Source organism: Anser cygnoides, chromosome 19 (genome assembly GCF_040182565.1).
Source record: "Anser cygnoides isolate HZ-2024a breed goose chromosome 19, Taihu_goose_T2T_genome, whole genome shotgun sequence".
Lineage (NCBI taxonomy): Eukaryota > Metazoa > Chordata > Aves > Anseriformes > Anatidae > Anser > Anser cygnoides.
In genome coordinates, this window is record NC_089891.1 from 9,275,000 (window position 1) to 9,292,624 (window position 17,625).

General features: G+C 35.4%; 1 protein-coding gene across 11 annotated transcripts in view; it reads right to left on the reverse strand.

Moving 5' to 3' along the window:
• Window positions 1-17,625, reverse strand: part of BPTF (bromodomain PHD finger transcription factor) — a 57,495-nt gene that overhangs the window by 14,619 nt on the left and 25,251 nt on the right. For 6 of the 11 annotated variants that reach the window (XM_048064570.2, XM_048064574.2, XM_048064573.2 and 3 more), the window contains 18 exons: window positions 17,107-17,277; window positions 16,796-16,971; window positions 15,231-15,586; window positions 14,823-14,954; window positions 14,097-14,226; window positions 13,229-13,364; window positions 11,892-12,107; window positions 9,179-11,600; window positions 8,086-8,210; window positions 7,701-7,829; window positions 7,261-7,411; window positions 6,367-6,490; window positions 4,790-5,042; window positions 4,193-4,354; window positions 3,089-3,237; window positions 2,543-2,666; window positions 1,805-2,028; window positions 198-420 (listed from right to left, as the gene is read on the reverse strand). In XM_048064570.2, coding sequence (XP_047920527.2) covers window positions 198-420; window positions 1,805-2,028; window positions 2,543-2,666; window positions 3,089-3,237; window positions 4,193-4,354; window positions 4,790-5,042; window positions 6,367-6,490; window positions 7,261-7,411; window positions 7,701-7,829; window positions 8,086-8,210; window positions 9,179-11,600; window positions 11,892-12,107; window positions 13,229-13,364; window positions 14,097-14,226; window positions 14,823-14,954; window positions 15,231-15,586; window positions 16,796-16,971; window positions 17,107-17,277 — 5,403 coding nt within the window. The remainder of the gene's footprint in view (window positions 1-197; window positions 421-1,804; window positions 2,029-2,542; window positions 2,667-3,088; window positions 3,238-4,192; window positions 4,355-4,789; window positions 5,043-6,366; window positions 6,491-7,260; window positions 7,412-7,700; window positions 7,830-8,085; window positions 8,211-9,178; window positions 11,601-11,891; window positions 12,108-13,228; window positions 13,365-14,096; window positions 14,227-14,822; window positions 14,955-15,230; window positions 15,587-16,795; window positions 16,972-17,106; window positions 17,278-17,625) is intronic. The other 5 variants (XM_048064576.2, XM_048064575.2, XM_048064568.2 and 2 more) reach the window with 4 other exon arrangements.

Genomic DNA, 17,625 nt, shown 5'->3' on the forward strand with positions numbered 1-17,625 from the left:
AAATGACAAGTCTATGAGCCTTACTAAGGTGAACACTTTAAAAGTACTGTATATTTCTATGCAGAAAGAGCAAAATATTTCTTGGCTTTTAATATTTCTAACAAATTTACTTTTATAAGATACCTTCTCCAACTGCACAAAAACTCCGGTGTAACCTAAATGGAAGGTTTTTTTCTGCTGAACAGAACAATGCTTACCTGAGGTTGAAGTGGAAACTGTTGTTGTGGTTGTGCTAGCTGTAGTAGCAGCTGCTGGTAGTGGGGTGAAAAGGAATCTCTGAATTGTACCATTTGGCATAGCTGCTTGCATAAGCTGTTGTCCTGGACCAGGTATTACAGTCACACCCTGAGGGATTAATTGTAATTGACCAGTAGTTTGACCTTGTCCCTGAATTACCACAGTTAATCCTTGACTGCCACCCTGAAAAAAAAGTTAATATTGATGTATTAGTGGTACAATTCTTAGAAAGACCTTCCTCAAAATCAGAAGAATTAGGGTTTTAGATCTCAGAGGTCAATACTTTTACAAAAAAAATTACTGCATAACATTTTCCTAAAATCCAAAAGAAGCATCTGAGATCATGAAATAGTAAAATATTCTTCCAACAGTTCTATCAACAGATTACTGGGCTGGGGTTAGTAACAAATATTTTTACCCAAATATTAACAAGAGTCCTAGCCAGAAAGCAGCTAAAATGGAAAATCTTTGTTCCTAGAATTTAAAAGCAAGGCAGAGCATGGATAATTTTAGACATTAATCGCTTCCTCAAGAATCCCAACGATTTTATGTAAAAATTCTCTGCAGTGCAAAGGTTTTCTCAGTGCCTATCAGATCCTGCCCAACCGTGAGCTTCCATGACTGACTGTTCAGTTTGTAATGTGTTGTAAATTTCTGTTGCTTAAGCTGACACTCTGGATACCAACTTTCCAGATATTACTAGCGTATACAGAAATAGCTAGGCTTTCATAAAGATCAGATAAAATTTAATCATTACAATGATTTTAAGAAGATATGAATGGTCCACCTCAGGACAGTGCTCTCAGTTGAAATAGATAAGGCAGGGTATCACCACAACACCTAGGTGCTTATTTACACATTTTGTGATCCCATAGAACAGAATGAGGTCCCTACAGAAATTCTTCCGAGTCTTGCAGAATGAAAATGAACTCTCTGACTCTTGTACGTAGAAAAATCTAAACTGACCACAAGCAGCCCGTACACTACAAAGACATACATTCTAGAAATATTTTTTAAGAATAGTTATTATGGTAATTCACAGAAGCCTATATTTACCCTGTGCATGATTCTAAATTTTTTTTTTTGCCTAAATTTATTTTTCTGCTTCATGATTTGAGCAGAAGCTCTAAGAATTTCCTCCTCCAGTTCCAGAGACTTTTTCTTCTGAGACTCTTTCTTCTGAGACTGAGGACAACACAAATCAAAACCAAATCTTCATACGACATCAAAAGACAAGGAACAAACAATATGTTCTGAATGTTTAAAAAATAGGCCATAAAAAGAATAATTACATCCCTTACTGCTGTTAAGGGAAAGATATTTTTCTATACTGCTAATTTTTCCTAATGCTAGTTATACTACTAAGGAATACAATATGAAGAGATGCACTATGTATGCTTCTTTCAGTCTGTAATTATGCTATCAGTTATCCTAAATGAAGGCTGAAGCATAACCAAGAATGTAAAATTATGAGCAGATACACTACGCTGCTGAAATCAAGAGATCTGAGAAAATGTATTGAAAGCATTAGCACATTTTCATGCCCAGAGGATCTAAAATATTTTACCTGTCCTTGTGTTAGTTGTGTGAGTTGGGCCATAGTAAGTTTCACTTGTCCCTGCTGAGGTCGAGGGGGCTGTGATGTGGTTTGTGGCTGTATTTGCTGAGGTGGTGTTCCAGGACTTGTTACTGTCTTCTGTCCAGAACTGGAAGAAGCTGTGCTGGTACTAGAAACTGCTGTTGAGACAGGCTGACCTCTGATTATCTGAGTCACCACCTGCTGTGTCTGACCTGTAAGAGAGCAATTTGTGATAAAAAAAAGTGTTTCCAATATTTCAACCATTAGCACTGCAAACCTCTGAACCACAACTTCTTGCAATAGTGTATTATCAAACAAGTGAAACAAGCATTCCAGTTTGCACATAAATTTCCATTAGAAACCATTTCTGTGACTGAAAAAAGTCTACAAAATGTTTCCATTTTCATTCAAGTAATGTACTTACGAGGAACTTCAAACACAGCTTTCTTTTTTAAAAAATTAAAAGGTTCTCTCAATACAAAGTTGTTCTAAACTTTTTTCTTCCAAACAAATGGACTTAATTTTAACCTGTACATTTCCCAATATTGACGGTTAAAACTTACAAAGCCTGCAACCAACATATTTAAAAGCCAAAAAAAAGCACTTGCTAGAAGTCAAGCATTGAAATGAAATATTTTTGCATTGTGACATATGATGCAGAAAGTATTTATAAAGAAACAAACCATGGATTTTGCACTGGAAATTTAAATATCAAAATGAACCTACTGGCTGGAAGAATACCTTGTTGCACCACTAGAGGTGTTCGAATGATGGTCTTTCCAAGTGTTGACTGCTGAAGTGGTGTTCGTATTACTGTCATACCAGGACGGAGTGGTGTCCCTTGCATTACCTATATACATCAAAATGGAGCGCATACGTAAACTTATAGGGATGTATCCCCCCCGGTTCTTTTAAGTAGTTTTTTTTTCCTTCTTCTCATTTCTTATTATGTTAAAAGAAGATGCAAGTAGATCCAGTATTTTTTTCACTTATGCCCACACTGCATAGGCTTACCAAGTTCTAACATATTAATTTTTCAAATCAGAGAGAACTGAGGTACCTCCTGGGAATAAAGAATCCATTAACGTTATTTCTGATTATTTCTATTTATTTTTCTTCACAAAAAATAATATATATACATGTTGAAATAATAATAATGTATGTTGAAAAGTGACTATAAATAACTATTATATATTAGTTATAACATCTGCCACTAACTTAAAATATACACATCCTAAATTTTTGCATTAAATAATCAGAAAAACATCTTACTTGTGAAGTGCTTGTTGTTCCTAAAGTCCCTGTGGTATTTGGCCTAATTGTTACAGTCGCTGTCCTTGGCTGGAATGAAGTGAATGTTTGACTTGCACCTGTTGTTGATGGAATGATGCCCAATACCTTTTGCTGAACTTGAACAACACCTAAATAAAGTAAAATTGAGAATTCATTAGTAACATAATTGCCAGCAAAAGTAGTAAATACAACTCCAGGGTGGCATTTAGAAACCAGTCTCCAGGTTTCTAGAACACCTTTGAGTCTTTTAACACTTCCTGGGAGAAGCTTTGACACATTGTAAACAGAAGCAGCACTATACTTTCAGCTACATTTGGAGTTAGGCAACAGGTATTTTAGAAAAGATTAAGGAAAGAGTGAATCTTCATAAAGATCAGTTTGATGGTAACTGCAAACAAGTCCTTGCATGACATGGTGCCACAAAGTTAGTATTATACAACCATTAAGCAAAAGTTACAGTCTGATTCATTTAAAAAGGAGGAGACCAGTTTAAGCTTTTCACCTACAAGCTCATGGTGCCAAAGAAAATTGGTATTGCTTTTCCTGTCACCTAAGAAACTTCAATACAAAACTGGTAGCCTTCATGACTTCCTCAGACACTAAGGAGAATGGAGACAGAGAATCAAGCTTTTCTATTTAATATACATTCATAAAATCTCAAAATATGAAGCTCTCTTCCCAAGTCAAGAAGGAAAATGCTGATCTTAATTTGGAACCAAACTCTTGCTCACCAATGAAGAGCAGATGCAGGTATTAATAACTAAGAACAGCAGCAGTTTTTTTTTTTAGAAAGTTATTTTGTTGGTAATATAACATAGATAATGAAAAAAGCATGCTTCATTCCACATTGTTAAAAATAGAGCTTCTAATTTTGTACTATGAAATGTAGAATAATTTACAGGCAAAATACTTGCATTTTTCCCCTAGACACACAAATACGCAGTACAGGGGAAACAAGCTCTAAAAACTCTTATATAATTTTTTCCCCCTTCAAGACACAGTTTACTTCACTGGGAAAATAGTGTCAATGGAGAACTAAACAGCAAGCTGGAATACATTTCAATTCAGTTCCCTTTCCCCTACCTCCTTGAGTTGATGGCACATTGACGGCAACAATCTTGCTGTTTGCAGGGAGTGGCAGCTTAGTTATCACTTTCCCTGCCATCGTTACTGGACTGCCTGAGATCTGGAAGGTCTGCCCTGTGCTGGCAATGGTTGTGGCTGAAGTGGCAGCTGTGCTAGTGGCTATTGAGGTACACAGAACAGTCAATTTTAGAGCAGAAAAATTAGTCAAGAATATGACTATTTTCAAGTATGAAACAGCAAACTTCAGGATTATTTTTACAATATTTTCAAATGCGTCATTCTTGCTTTCGTAAAGGCTTTTTTGGAAACAGTACGTTACAGCACAGAATGCTTTAATCATCAGTGATTACTGGTAAAACAGCTGTCAGTAATGAGACAGGTCAGAAATACAACTACCTAGCAAGTCTGAACAAAGAAAAATTAGACAGGTATTATTTCAGAAGTGTCCTGCTGATATAGCAGAAGAGTTAAGAGCAAAGATGACACAAAATGCAGTAATGCTAGATTCTGGAGATGTAGGTGTTCGATGTAGGTAGGATGTGTGCTGGAATTCATCCTAGTTACACGTTCTTTCCATGATGAACAGCTACTTACCTGTTGAAGACTGGCCTTGTTTAACCCAAGTAGCAAAAGTCTGATGGAAATTCTTGTTCTGTTGGAATGTTACTGTAGCTGGAGAACCCACTTTTGTAGTAAGTACTACTTTCGTTCCAGTGGGAACTGGGCCCGTTAAAGGGCCTACCACAACCTTCTGTGGAGTTGAGACAGTAGTTGCGGTACTGCTGGCAGTAGTGACTGTGGGGACCACGCCTGCTACAGGTATCTGCTTCTGCTGTTCCAGACGTTTCTACAGAATTTAGAAAAAAATTAAATGAAGAATTTTCAGGTTTTGTAAAAATAAGTGCTGTCTTGTCAGTACTGAAAAATAAAGGACCCTAGTAGGATTTTAGTTCAAGTTTAAAGGAGTGAAGAGTAAGCTGCCTGAATATCCCAGAGCACTACAAGCACAGGCTCCTTGACCTGCACAACTACAACTCTGCTTACAGTACGCAACCAGAAATTTTCCTTTATAGCATCTTTAAAAGCCTCAGTTTATGTTAATTTCAATACACATTTTAAAGAGAACATATTAATTAGCCTCAGATTAACCAAAAAGATTAAAAAAACTAATTCAAAAGTATTTATTTATACTTGGCTTCGACAGTGTGCATACAGCCTCTATGTACTTTAGTAAGCGATACACCATCAGAGCTCATTACTGGCACTTTGAAGTTCAGAGCTGCCCATACTAAGATCCTGCCACAGTTGGAGAAAAAAAGACTATCATTCTACTTCACCAAATGAAACATCAAGATTATAATTTTAAAAATTATTCTAACTGTAAATTCAGTTTGTAGCCTGCTTAAAAAAACAGGTTTTAAATCCTTCACCTCATCCAGCAACATACTGTGCTGTGACCGTCAAAAAGGTACTTTGAATTTAGAGAGCCACATTACAGAGAGGCAGTATCAGTCAAATCTATTACAATGCCAACTATTTAATTCCACTAAGATAGGGAAGATCATCATCTCTATATTAAATTTTGGTGATTAGTTATCAGTACATTGAGGTTGTTACTGTGAGTCGGAAAAAAAATTCACTAGTGATGTATTTGGTTAGGGAAGATGTAATGAAAACATGCAGGATGGAAAAAACACTACTCTAGTTACACACACATGTAAATGTACATATACATATGTGTAACTAAATTTTATAACAATTTCTTTGTGGGCTTCATTCGGCCAACTTTGGGTAAGATAAAAATCAAAAGATTCAATGCGATTAGAGCATGGAAATAAATTCAGCTGTATTCCCAAGTCAGCTATGTACCAAGACAGCTTTCTATTAAACCACAAAACACAGTTGATCTTACCTGGAGACTAGTGTTTCTCAGTTTTCTTTTAAAATTGGAAAAAAAATAATTATTTTTTTAAAGTGTTCTGTGTTAGGCAGAAAAAAATGGGAATCCAATTATTAAACAAATGTTTGCCTTAATGTTGTTTCAAAATAATGAATGCATACAGGGGGAGCAGCACTGTTTGATGACTAAGAGAAGCTGGCTTCCCAGAACTTTGAGTTTGTAACACTGAAAAATGGTGCAAGACAGGTGGGACTACCAATAGCTCCCCCACCTGCTGGGCAGCCAATCGTTGCTGTTTTAGTTGAGCCTCCAATTGGGCCTTGAATTCGCCTGCCTTCTTCTGTTCACTAACCTTAGCCTGTAGTTCAACTGCCTGTGCCTTTTCCTTCTCCACCCTGCCAAAGACACACAACCAAAGAGAAGAGTTAAACCATCACATAAAATCCATCCATCAACCTAGGTTCATTTAAGAACAACTGTCACGTCTGAAGATCACTGAGAACTGGTCACGGTTTTAAAGGTATTTTGAAATAAGCTACTGAAAGTGCATGCAACATTCCTGAAATACTCTGATGCAAAACTACTACAGCACCTTACATGAAGCTATTATCCGAAACTGGACTTCATAATTACATCTGAGACTGAAAATATGATCTATGTAACACCATTAATTTAAAACAATTCTTCTCAAGGGACTCAAAATTGTTCCAACACTAAGTATGAAATATTGAAAATACTTTTTTTGACTTGAGTATCCTCAGACTGAATTTACCTCTACTTAAAATACTTGTATACAACAGTTTTATTTGTATTATAGAAGTATTTAAACACAATATTTGAAGTCATGCAAAAAGTAGCCTAAAACCTTTCTTTCCATGCTTTGTAGTAATAGCCTTTTAGCAATACAACACTGATTACCTCATAAGAACGGAATAATTAATAAAAAATAGTTCTAACAAATCTAATATATCTGCATAAATTCAGTTTTGGTATTAGCATATAATTGTTTTACAACTTTAAGCTTCAGTATAACAAAAGGCACAGAAAAAACGCAATACTGATAGCTACAACAAGGTGATCTAGTTTGTGCTCTCTAGTGGGAACTTTTATTTAACATACACACAAAAATAAGAACTGTTTTTTTTAAAAGTTTGAGTTGGTTTACCTTTCAGCAAATGCCCTGATCTCCCATAATTCCAATTCCTCTTCTGCCACCCAACTTTCAATTATGACAGGGCCTGTTTGCTTGGGTGTTTCTGGCCTTTTTGGCCTTAGAGCACTTGATCGCAGCCCCTTCCTCTGGGGTGTTGGAGTTTCTTTAGAGAACAGTCAAAACACACACATTAAGCTCAATCATAAAACAAAACTGAAGTGTAAACCAAGATTTAGCATCTTTCTCCATCTCATTTTAGAAACAGAAATGCCTTCCAGCTTCAGAGAGATCAAGTCAGTTTGTTACATGCATCATTTGCTTTACATAGGAGAATGAATAGTTCATGTCAAGCTATATTTGCTCCTATGATTGTCTGAATTAACATAAAGGTCCAGTTACCTTAATTTCTGTAGGAGCTTATGGGGAGGGGAAAAATGTATAAACAAAGGTACCTTTTGGAGCTTCTGGCACACCAATGGGACAAATAATTTTTCTTATACAGTACTCTGACCGGATTCCATATGGGCCAACGTCTCTTCGCTTGATTATTTCTGTTGTTGTAATTTCTGTTTCAGATGTTTCTACAACAGATTAGTCCTAACACGTTAATAACAGAAAACAAATAAAAGCTGAATCTCCTATCAATCCAATACACTCAAGGTAAAGAAAGAACAACTACAGTGCAAACTGTTGGCTATTAAAATCTCTATCTATATATCTATCAAGCGCCGTAGCTAACATCAAACCTTTACAGAAAGGCTTGGAATGAAAGTAATAATCAAAATTAACAGCAAGAGCTGTTACATTAGGAAACACAGAAATTTAAAGAAATGATACCTGTACGTGTAGTTCCTCCCCCAGGTGGAGCTTTTGCAGCCATATCATCCCATTTGAGACATGCCCACAGTAACCGCAACATAAGGCTCACTCCAGCCAATGATTTTACTGTTTGAAGTCGGTATCTAACAACAGAGCATTAATTATATTTTAAAATAAAAATGTATTTAATAAACCTAACGAAACCAATGAGACAGGTTTTCCATTCTACTTTTACTGAACAATATATACCAGTTTTTAAAATAATAGCAAAATTTACAACAGCTCCACTCCAGCCAACCATACAAGAGGTTTTGATTTTGTAACTCAAGAAGTGCTCTTTGAAAATTCTAAGAAGGAAGTTCAGAATTAAAAAGTAGGTAAAGGGTTTGAACAACAGCAAAAAAAACCCCATATGTATGGTTATTCAACCCTGGATGTAAAACTCGTGTCATTTCACAAACCCCAAATTTATTATGGACAAGGGCATCAATACCCAAGCTTATTCATATCAATCCAGAGTCCGAACAAAAAAATACAATGAATGTGAACCCCATTTAATTATGGCTATTTGAAGACTCAGTGGAAACAGTATTCTTTAAAATACTCCACCAGCTTGATGGCCACAGGTAAGACAACGCTCCATTTCCACTCACTACTGTGAGAGTTTATGAACTGGAAACTTTCTGCCGTTTTCTTCTCATAGCTTCAAAGAGCACAATCAAATAACTGTTTGATACTAGAAGAGTATTACAGTGACAATGTTTTATAGTCTGCTATGTGGCTTGGATATTTGACATTTTCTAGAACAAAATGTGAAGCAAAACTGAAAAATGGAGTGCCACAGAATATCTCATGGTTCTGGTACACAAATTAACTTAACTGGCCCTTAGATTTCTGTATTACTTTACCTACACTATCAACAAACTCAACTTGTCCTTGTAAAAATCTTTCCAACAGAAGTTTCTAGTGCCAAAACCAGATCAGGTTTCTCTATTAGATTCGGTAGTGCTGGCTTTCCTAAACTGTAATTTAACTATGTTTATTTTTGTGGAACAGGGCTGCTCAATAACTTCTTTCAAAGCCAAAAATTTGAACGTAACTAAGTACATACCTCCAAGTGATCCCAAAAGTTGGTCTTGGGGATGGATATGGCCAGATATCCAAGGCAGGTTTTGCATTATAATTGAAATAGGGAACTTCTCTGATCCCTCCTCTTCTGGCCAGCTTTTTTAAGTCATCATTAGGTAAAACAAATATGCTTTTTTTACTGCTTTTGGTTACAAATTTTCTGTAAGATGGCAAGGCAGTTCCAGAACGAGTTTTTTTGGGTCTTGCAAATTTCATTAACTTCACTTTGTCTTTTGTAGAATACTCTTTGCTGACAGTCATGGAAGTCACCAATGTGCCTTCTGGGGTGGTCAGTGAATCAGTTACTGTTGTTGTAATCACTGTTTTACTATGCTCTTGTACAGAAATGACATCAACATTACTGTCTGTAGCTGGAGTGGTAAGCTTAGTTACAGTGGTAGTGGTAGTTACAGTGGATATGGCACAATTTTCTGTTGATGATACTACTGTTGTTTTCTCATCGTTAGATGCTAGGGTCTCCGCAACTTTAAAGACAGTCTTGGATTCTGTAGAAACAGTTGATGTGGTAGTCACTTCAGTAATAACAGTTTTTGTTTTATTCTCTCCATTAACATTTTCCACTTTGTATGTCTGTAGACCATTCTGATCAGCGAAGTCACTACTCAAACTAGATTCCTCACATGACGTTACAGGCGATGGAGCAACTTTCTTCTCCTCACTAAGTTCAGTTTCCATAGATTCTGTTTCACTACTCAGGTTATTTTCTTTACAGAAAGTATTTGTTGGTGTGGAAGCAGCACCAATGAAGGCAGCTCTTTGAGGAGAAAGCTGTTTTTCTTCAGTTTTCTGCACATACTTCAGAACTTCATCTGATGGCTGAAGACTCTCTCCAGCTTCAAACTCACGTGAATTCTGCGGAGATGACTTCAGGTCCATGATATTTTTGTTAATTGTGTCCTCTGTCGTGATATCACCATTCATGAATGGTTTTATCGAAGATTCCCTAAAAGGCAATGCTTTTATTTCATGCTCTTGAATTGATTTATTAATATTATTAATTTTTGGTTCGGTATCATCTCCTGCCGTAGCTTCACAGGTATCTTTAACTAAACATTCATCATTTGGTAATACTTTAACGTCATTGTCTTTTCCATTCATTTGGAGTGCAGATTTATCTTTTTCTAAGTCCATCTCAGTTACATCATCTTTATTATTCTTTTTGTCAGTAACAAAATTTAGATTTGTTTGATCAAGGTATTTGTTTATGGTACTTGCCTCCACTTTCAGTTCCTGACATTTCTTTTGACCATTAGCCTCTGTTAGTTTAGAGCTCAGTAGTTCCTCATCAACTTCTGTCCTATCCACATGTTCCCGAGTTTGACCTTCAAGGTTTCTTTCAGAATTCAGTTCTGTCTTAAGTGATTCTAAATCTTTACTCGCCAATTTTTGTTGAAATCTAATCTTATTTTCAGATTTACTTTCAGTCTTTCTTGGAGTAACATCTTCCCCCATTTCACCTTCTTGTAAGGATGTTGGTTCATAATGGCTTTTTATCATACAATTGTTTTCTGGATCTTTGCTCTGTTCAGAATTCCCTTCTGAGTCTGTTTTTTCCAAAATGGCCAGAGCATCTTTTCTACAGCTGCTTTCAGTTATCACTGGCTCTGAGTTTTCACATTCACTCTGAGATACTCTGGCAATAGGTAGTTTTTGTTTCAAAGGTCTTTCATTTGTTTCTAAAACATCCCATTTGACTTTACCATCTGCATTTGTTTGTTTCAAGCCATCCACAAAGGAAGTCTCACACTCTCTAAGAGCCTCTTGTCCTTGACATTTATCAGCAGTCACAGGTTTGGAGTTGTTCTCTTTGCTATCATTCTGAACAGAGCTTTCACCTTCAGAGGACTGAGGTGAGTCTTCATCCAGTAGCTGCCCTTCTCTTTTTGATAGCCTATTTGTTGAAGGCAAAGAAGGCTCATCTAGCTCACCAGTTTTTGTACAAGAGATGCTGCTGACTGGCAAGCAGTCCTGTCTTGTATCTTCAGTTTGGATTTTATCAGAAAGATAGGTTTGATTTTGGGAAGACGTGTCAAATTGGCTTCCTTCTTTTACTTTTCTCATTTGTAGTTCATCTATTTTTTTCTGAGGGCTTATAGATTGAATGCCTCCATTTTTAGCATTAGCCTCCAGTTTCATCCTTTCTAGACGTTGTTTTTCTTCCAGTGTAAACTGTTTTATTCGCCTCTCAAGTAGTCCATCTAATTTTGATGATTTTACTTTCCTTTTGTAGCAAGTCCTTAAATGAAATCCTTCGCTGACATTGATTATATCAAGCTTACAATGACTATCCTCGTCTCTCATTGGGGATTCAATTTTCACATCATCTATATCCATAGGTTCTTCCTTGATGACTTTATCATTTTCACCATCAATTTCTTTTTCCACTGTGAAGAATAATTCTGAATCAGTAAACTCCCCTAACAACGAGTAGCAAAAACATGTTCTTACATTAAGTACTAAGAAATAAATGCACCTTTTAGCACATTAATACATTTCATGAAAAGGGAACGAACACTTTAGACATTTCTACAAGGGATAATTATCACTTAACTGAGACATTTTAAATGTCCGGACAAAATCTGTTACATGCTTTTTCAATAGTTATGAGGTAATATGCTTTTACGCATACAGTGTTGCGATGAATAACTAGTTTTGTAATAATTTATGTATATCACCTTTGTCTTTTGCATGATCTGAGTTTTCAGAATTTGTATCTATTTCTACTTTTTCTTCACGTGACTTTTCTTCTTTCACTTTCTCCAAGGTTTCTGAAGCAGCTGCTTTGTCCTTTGCTTGCAGATCATGAGAATCCTTCGTTCTATCTTTCTCTGCTTTTACCCTTATTGAACCTTTTCGTTTATCCAAGTTGCATTTTTCATCTTCATTTTTTGCTATTAACAGGTTAATTAAATGGTTTCAGTTATTCAGAAAAAAAATCATCTGCTACATTTTAATGTATTTTGGTTTACCCACTTATATCATTTGCACATTACTGAAACTCAGAAATACAGTGCAGTATATAATTCTAATGTTACAGATTAAGCTTACTGCAATACTGAATAAAAGATATCTAAAAGCCCACCAGGGATAAAATACTTTATTTCCACTATTGTTTCAAGAGTTCATGTTCAGCTTTTCTGAAACAAGTTTTCCGGGAAATTAAATATCACTTTCTGAAAAAACAGCCTATTAAAAGCATTCATTCACACACTGAAAATTCACAAGTAGTTTTTAATAATTTTGATTTCTACAGATAAACCAAGAGTGAATACTAGTACTCAAGTGACTTTATGCTTAACACTGCAGTGTCCATTGATAGCAACTGAGAAAAAATAAATCTAATTTAACAATCACACAGATAACATGAAAAGCAGCAGCATCCATTTTGTGTTTGACCCATTTAGAAACAATGTGGGAAGTTTTACTTCAACATGTGACAAAATAAGTAATTTTGATATGTAATATAATGAGGACCACCATTTTCTGAAATTTAAAAGGAAACTCAAGAATTACAAGACTTAAGCAGTTCAGGATTCATTCCAGAAGTTAACTGTGCAACATACTTATTTATCTCAAGGTTTTATTTTAAAAGACATCAGGTGTTTTGAACTTGCTAGAAAAATTCATTTTTTCCCCCTTATAATACTGTTATGTACAGATGAAATTGGTTAATAGTTTTCTACATTGACAGAATAAGAGATGAATATGTGCACCAATGTTTTAGATATTTTTTGCTTGTGATGATATATTTATCTAATTTACATAAATCTAAAGGTGTACAATATTATACACAACTTCGTAACTGAAACAATTTAATGTAGCTAAAAAATTGTCTCTGACAACTGAAGCAACTATACTGACAATAATGAGAAGAGATCCATGAAAACTTCTCTGGAACACTACTTGGAACAAAGTCTACACAAGAAACATTACATATACACAATTAACTGCAAAAGCAACAAAAGGTAGTATGTTAGTAATTAAAAAGATTCTAAGTGATGCAGACACTTACTTGGTAGCAACTTTCTGTAATTTGCATTGGTATTTCCAGGCAGCTTGGGCATAAACCTATGGACATGTGTTTTACTGATCCAGCTCCAACCACCATATCCTGTTACTCTATACTCCTCTCCTTTTTGTTTCCAAACCTGTTAAATATTTTTAAAACATTAGTTTTAATGGTGCTATTTGCTGTTAATGTATACATTAATTTAAAAACCTCATGTGTCTTTGGTTCTTTAACCTTCTAATTTACGTACTTTCTCAAGTAAACTGAATTTGCGAAATAATATGCTATCTACATTTCAATATGTATCTGCTGATAATTAAATCAATTCTATCACAGAAACAGCTAAACCATATTTTCTTCATTTAACAGTAAGCAGATATTTACCTAAAAGCTGAAGGATTATGTAAGTTTTTGAACCAACCTGTATGTTTATTACCGGAAATAAATTTAGAGCAAAGAACCACTACAACAGAAGTATTCAGTATCTACTGTAGGAGAATATAAATGGATTTCTATTTATATAACCTTCTGAAGTAAAGGTAGCTGGTTTGGGGGGCAGGGTGGCAAGGAAAATGCTGGAAACAGACACATAGACAAGATTCCAATATCCAACTAAAACTCTTCCATTAGGAAGGACTGCATTTTGCAAATAATCATCTGCCAAATTAGGAAGGGTAGCTAAGAGAGTAATGAATCTCAAATTTTGCTCAGGCCAAGACTCTGTGCTTGAATATGTGGGCATAGGTTCCTACTCCAATTACAGGGAGTAATGTAGTAATTGACATTTATGTAAATCCAAGAAAATGGAAGAAAAATAAGAAATTGACCATTTCTGTACTTTGCGTGATCTTCATGCAAAATAAAACCTTACCTGATGTTTAACAGGGAATGTGTATTTCACCCATGTAGCTTGCTGCATTGTTTCTTCTTCTTCTTGTTTTCTCTCTTTTTTTTTCACTTTTTCCTTTTCTTCTCTTTCTATTGCTGTCATTCTGCGTAATCTAATAAACACAGTTTAAGTACTTTTATATATATTTAAGCACAGGATCTTGTAAACAAATGTAAGAAGTCTAACAACAGTAAATACTCCTCCTTGAATAATTTTAAATACCTGAAGTAAAGAGGAAAGTCTAGTATCACCTTGTATGTACTACTTGCAATATGAACACTACTTTTTTTTGGCTATTTCAATAAGGCAAACAGCTGCCTGCAACCGTTTCTACATCAGACATTTCATTTCTTCTTCTACGGAGCAATGAAAAACAAAAGACAGACTCTACTGAACTCAGCGTGTTGAAAGTTGCTTTTCTAGTCTTCCACAGTGCTATCACTTGGAGACTATAGCTCGGAAAGAAAAAATACTTGCTTTGTAGGAGCAGCGACGCTATGGAAATCTTTACATACATTTTCAGTTTTTCTGCTTGAGAAAAAACACTTTGTTTTTCAGTGAATACGACAAACTGAAATTCAACGTAATTCTTACAGGTATAGAAAAACTAGTAACTGTAAAACTGTAAAGTTCTCACATTCAAAAAGATATATGTATAAAGCATATACATATATCTCATATATAAAAAAAAATATTTTCATTTTTTACCTAGTGTGCCCCAAGGATTCCCGCCAGATTGGCAGCATGACAACTGGTTTAATTGCGCATTCCAATATAGCCAGAGCTAGTGCAAATTCTCTAGGTTTGCTGCACATCTGAACAGCCTTAATCCAGTTAGACCTAAATTGGAAAAAAGATAAAAACCTGAAATATATACATGTACTAATATAGCATGCTATGTTAATGAGATTTAATGGGATAAAATCTCCTATATTCTAATACTTCACTCAAATGTGCAATTCTTTTAGTCATTCATCACAACACACAAACGCATTATATTTCAATCTACTGAAGCATGGTGCTTGGAAACCACCAATTTCAAAAAGCAAAAACCACTGCTCATTAAGGCTGTTAGCAAAAATACAAGAGAATATATTTTTTCATTTATTAATTTACCTGTGGGAAGCCCAGTTAGGGTGAAGGAATGATGCCGGGATATTGTTTTCTAGCTGGATAATAGTTAGCCTCAAAGTGGATATGGTAAGAACTTTGGACCCATGTACAGACCCATTCCATTTGAACTCTCCAGCTGGAGTCAGACAGAATTTATGCGAGAGATGTCGTCTCTTGTCATGGTCCTCCCTGTGCTGGTGCTTGTTCAATGCAAATGAATTCGTGGCATACTGATTATGATAAACACGATACTTCCCCTCTTGCCCTAATTTGAAATAGTTGTTGATATTTCCTTTCATCACAATTTCCTTCTTTGCGTTCATTCGGGAGACTTCACCTTGAGAGTTGACCACCAGAACCTTGTTAAAGAAAGAAACATTTGGAACCTTTTAAAATCATTCTATTTGATTATTCATGGTATAAGGTCTCAACTGCCTATATGTAAGTTCATAAAAATATCTTGCATTAGTTTGTAGAAGCAAATAATTTTTAACCAATATATTAAATATAAGTACTTCATCACAGATTGCATATAGAGCTATGAAGATCAACTTCAACAATTGAAAAAAAAAAAAAAGCCGCCCACGCTCTTCAGGAAGTCAAACAGCAACCTGTTTGGCTGCCCTGAACTCTGTCTATTGAGGGAGATGGCTTTGGGAAAATAGCCTCACTAAACTGAAGTAAGCTTTCTGTGAAACACCTCCTGGGTAAATCACGGAATTCCTACGCGTAGCTAAGCCAACAAATATTTCTGAATTTGAAAACGTGGCATGGATAACAACACTGCTCTAGCTACTCATAAAGGAGTTCCAAATCAGAGATGTTTGTGATCAAATAGGCTCACAAACACAATTTTAAGTGTTAACTTACAATGATAACCAGCTGACAAAAATAAAATTAATACACCAAACAATATGACAACAAATAAGTGCAGCTAACTCTTAACATTTAAGCATTCCTTTTCTGGAGAAGCTGAGCTATCTCATAGCACAAACTTAAAGCCACACCAAAAGATCTATACCAAGTAAGAGTCATCTGTGAGCTTTCACTTCAGCCTGCATCAATCGGTGCTACAATTTTGCAATGATTGCTTTTAAATTAACATAATCTGCCAGTACAGACTTGTGGTGAACTGGAAACTTGGCTATTACCCACGTTTTGAAACAATAATCAAATATAAAACACTAGAAAGTTACAGTTTTGGCACATCAGATCTGAAAGACCTGAAGACAAAAGTGGGAGAAAACATATGTAACTTACTACTGGCTATACAGTAAACAATTCTGTAACTTATGACCAGTATGTTAAAGGAAAGTATGCACACTGAGTCACTGGCATATCACTGTATACATTCAGAGTGCAAGAACAAAGGAAAAGGGGGAAAAAAGCTTCTGATACAACATTTTCAGCATTTGCTAATTTATTATTATAACTTTTTTAAAATGACCTTTACAGTCTGCCAAAATCACTTTAAAAGAGTTTAAACACAGTTGTTTTTCTTTAAAAAAGATTATTGGTTTTCTATAACACTTTTACTACTACTTTGAATTTTCTCTAAGTATACAAACCTCTCTGCCTTCTTTATATAACTTATTTGCTTCATGTGCTGCAGCAGCAACCTGTTGGCTTTTCATCTGGCTCAACTTGCTATCTGGATTTCGTAATCTTGTGAGCATTCGTGTCGAACCTGGCGTGCCTTTTCCTGTGCCTGGAGAATCACTTCTTTCACCATTAGACTTATCTCCTGCGCAGGAAAAAAAAGCTTTTAAAACGAACTTAAAAACTGAAAGTTTTCTGTTGACGTATGGAAATTATAAAGTAAAAAGATACATAACATGAAAATTATAGAACAAGCATATATTTTTTTTTTCCTCTTTACCTATGTCGTCTGAAGTCTGGGATCCCCCCTCTGCATTTTCAGCATCATCAGGCGTCTTAATGGAGTCATTCTGCACAGAGCTGAGCTCACTACTGTTGCTGTTTTCAACATCTGACTGTAGAGCTGCAGCAGACGCATTGCTGTTGCTGGGGATCATCTGACCAGTTTCTTCTACAAAAGAACAACTTCATTTTTAGTTTTCCTTTAAAATGTATAGATGCAAATTTCATTTTATATTTTGGATGAAACATTTAAAGTCAGATGAACATCTTTTGCTAGACTGGAGAGAAATACCCACAAAATATAAATTCCCTCCAGAGCACTGAATCCATAAAGAGATATTTTATCTTTTTGTTCTGTTTCAAGCAGTTTCAACTTTTACAGCTCTGAAGAACTGAAATCCGTATTTGGATGAATGGATTTGAAATACAAAGTGTATTTTTTTCCTCCTATAGATGCACACACTGCAAGCCCTCTACTGAGACTTTGTTTTGCTTTTAAGATGCAAATTTCATGAAA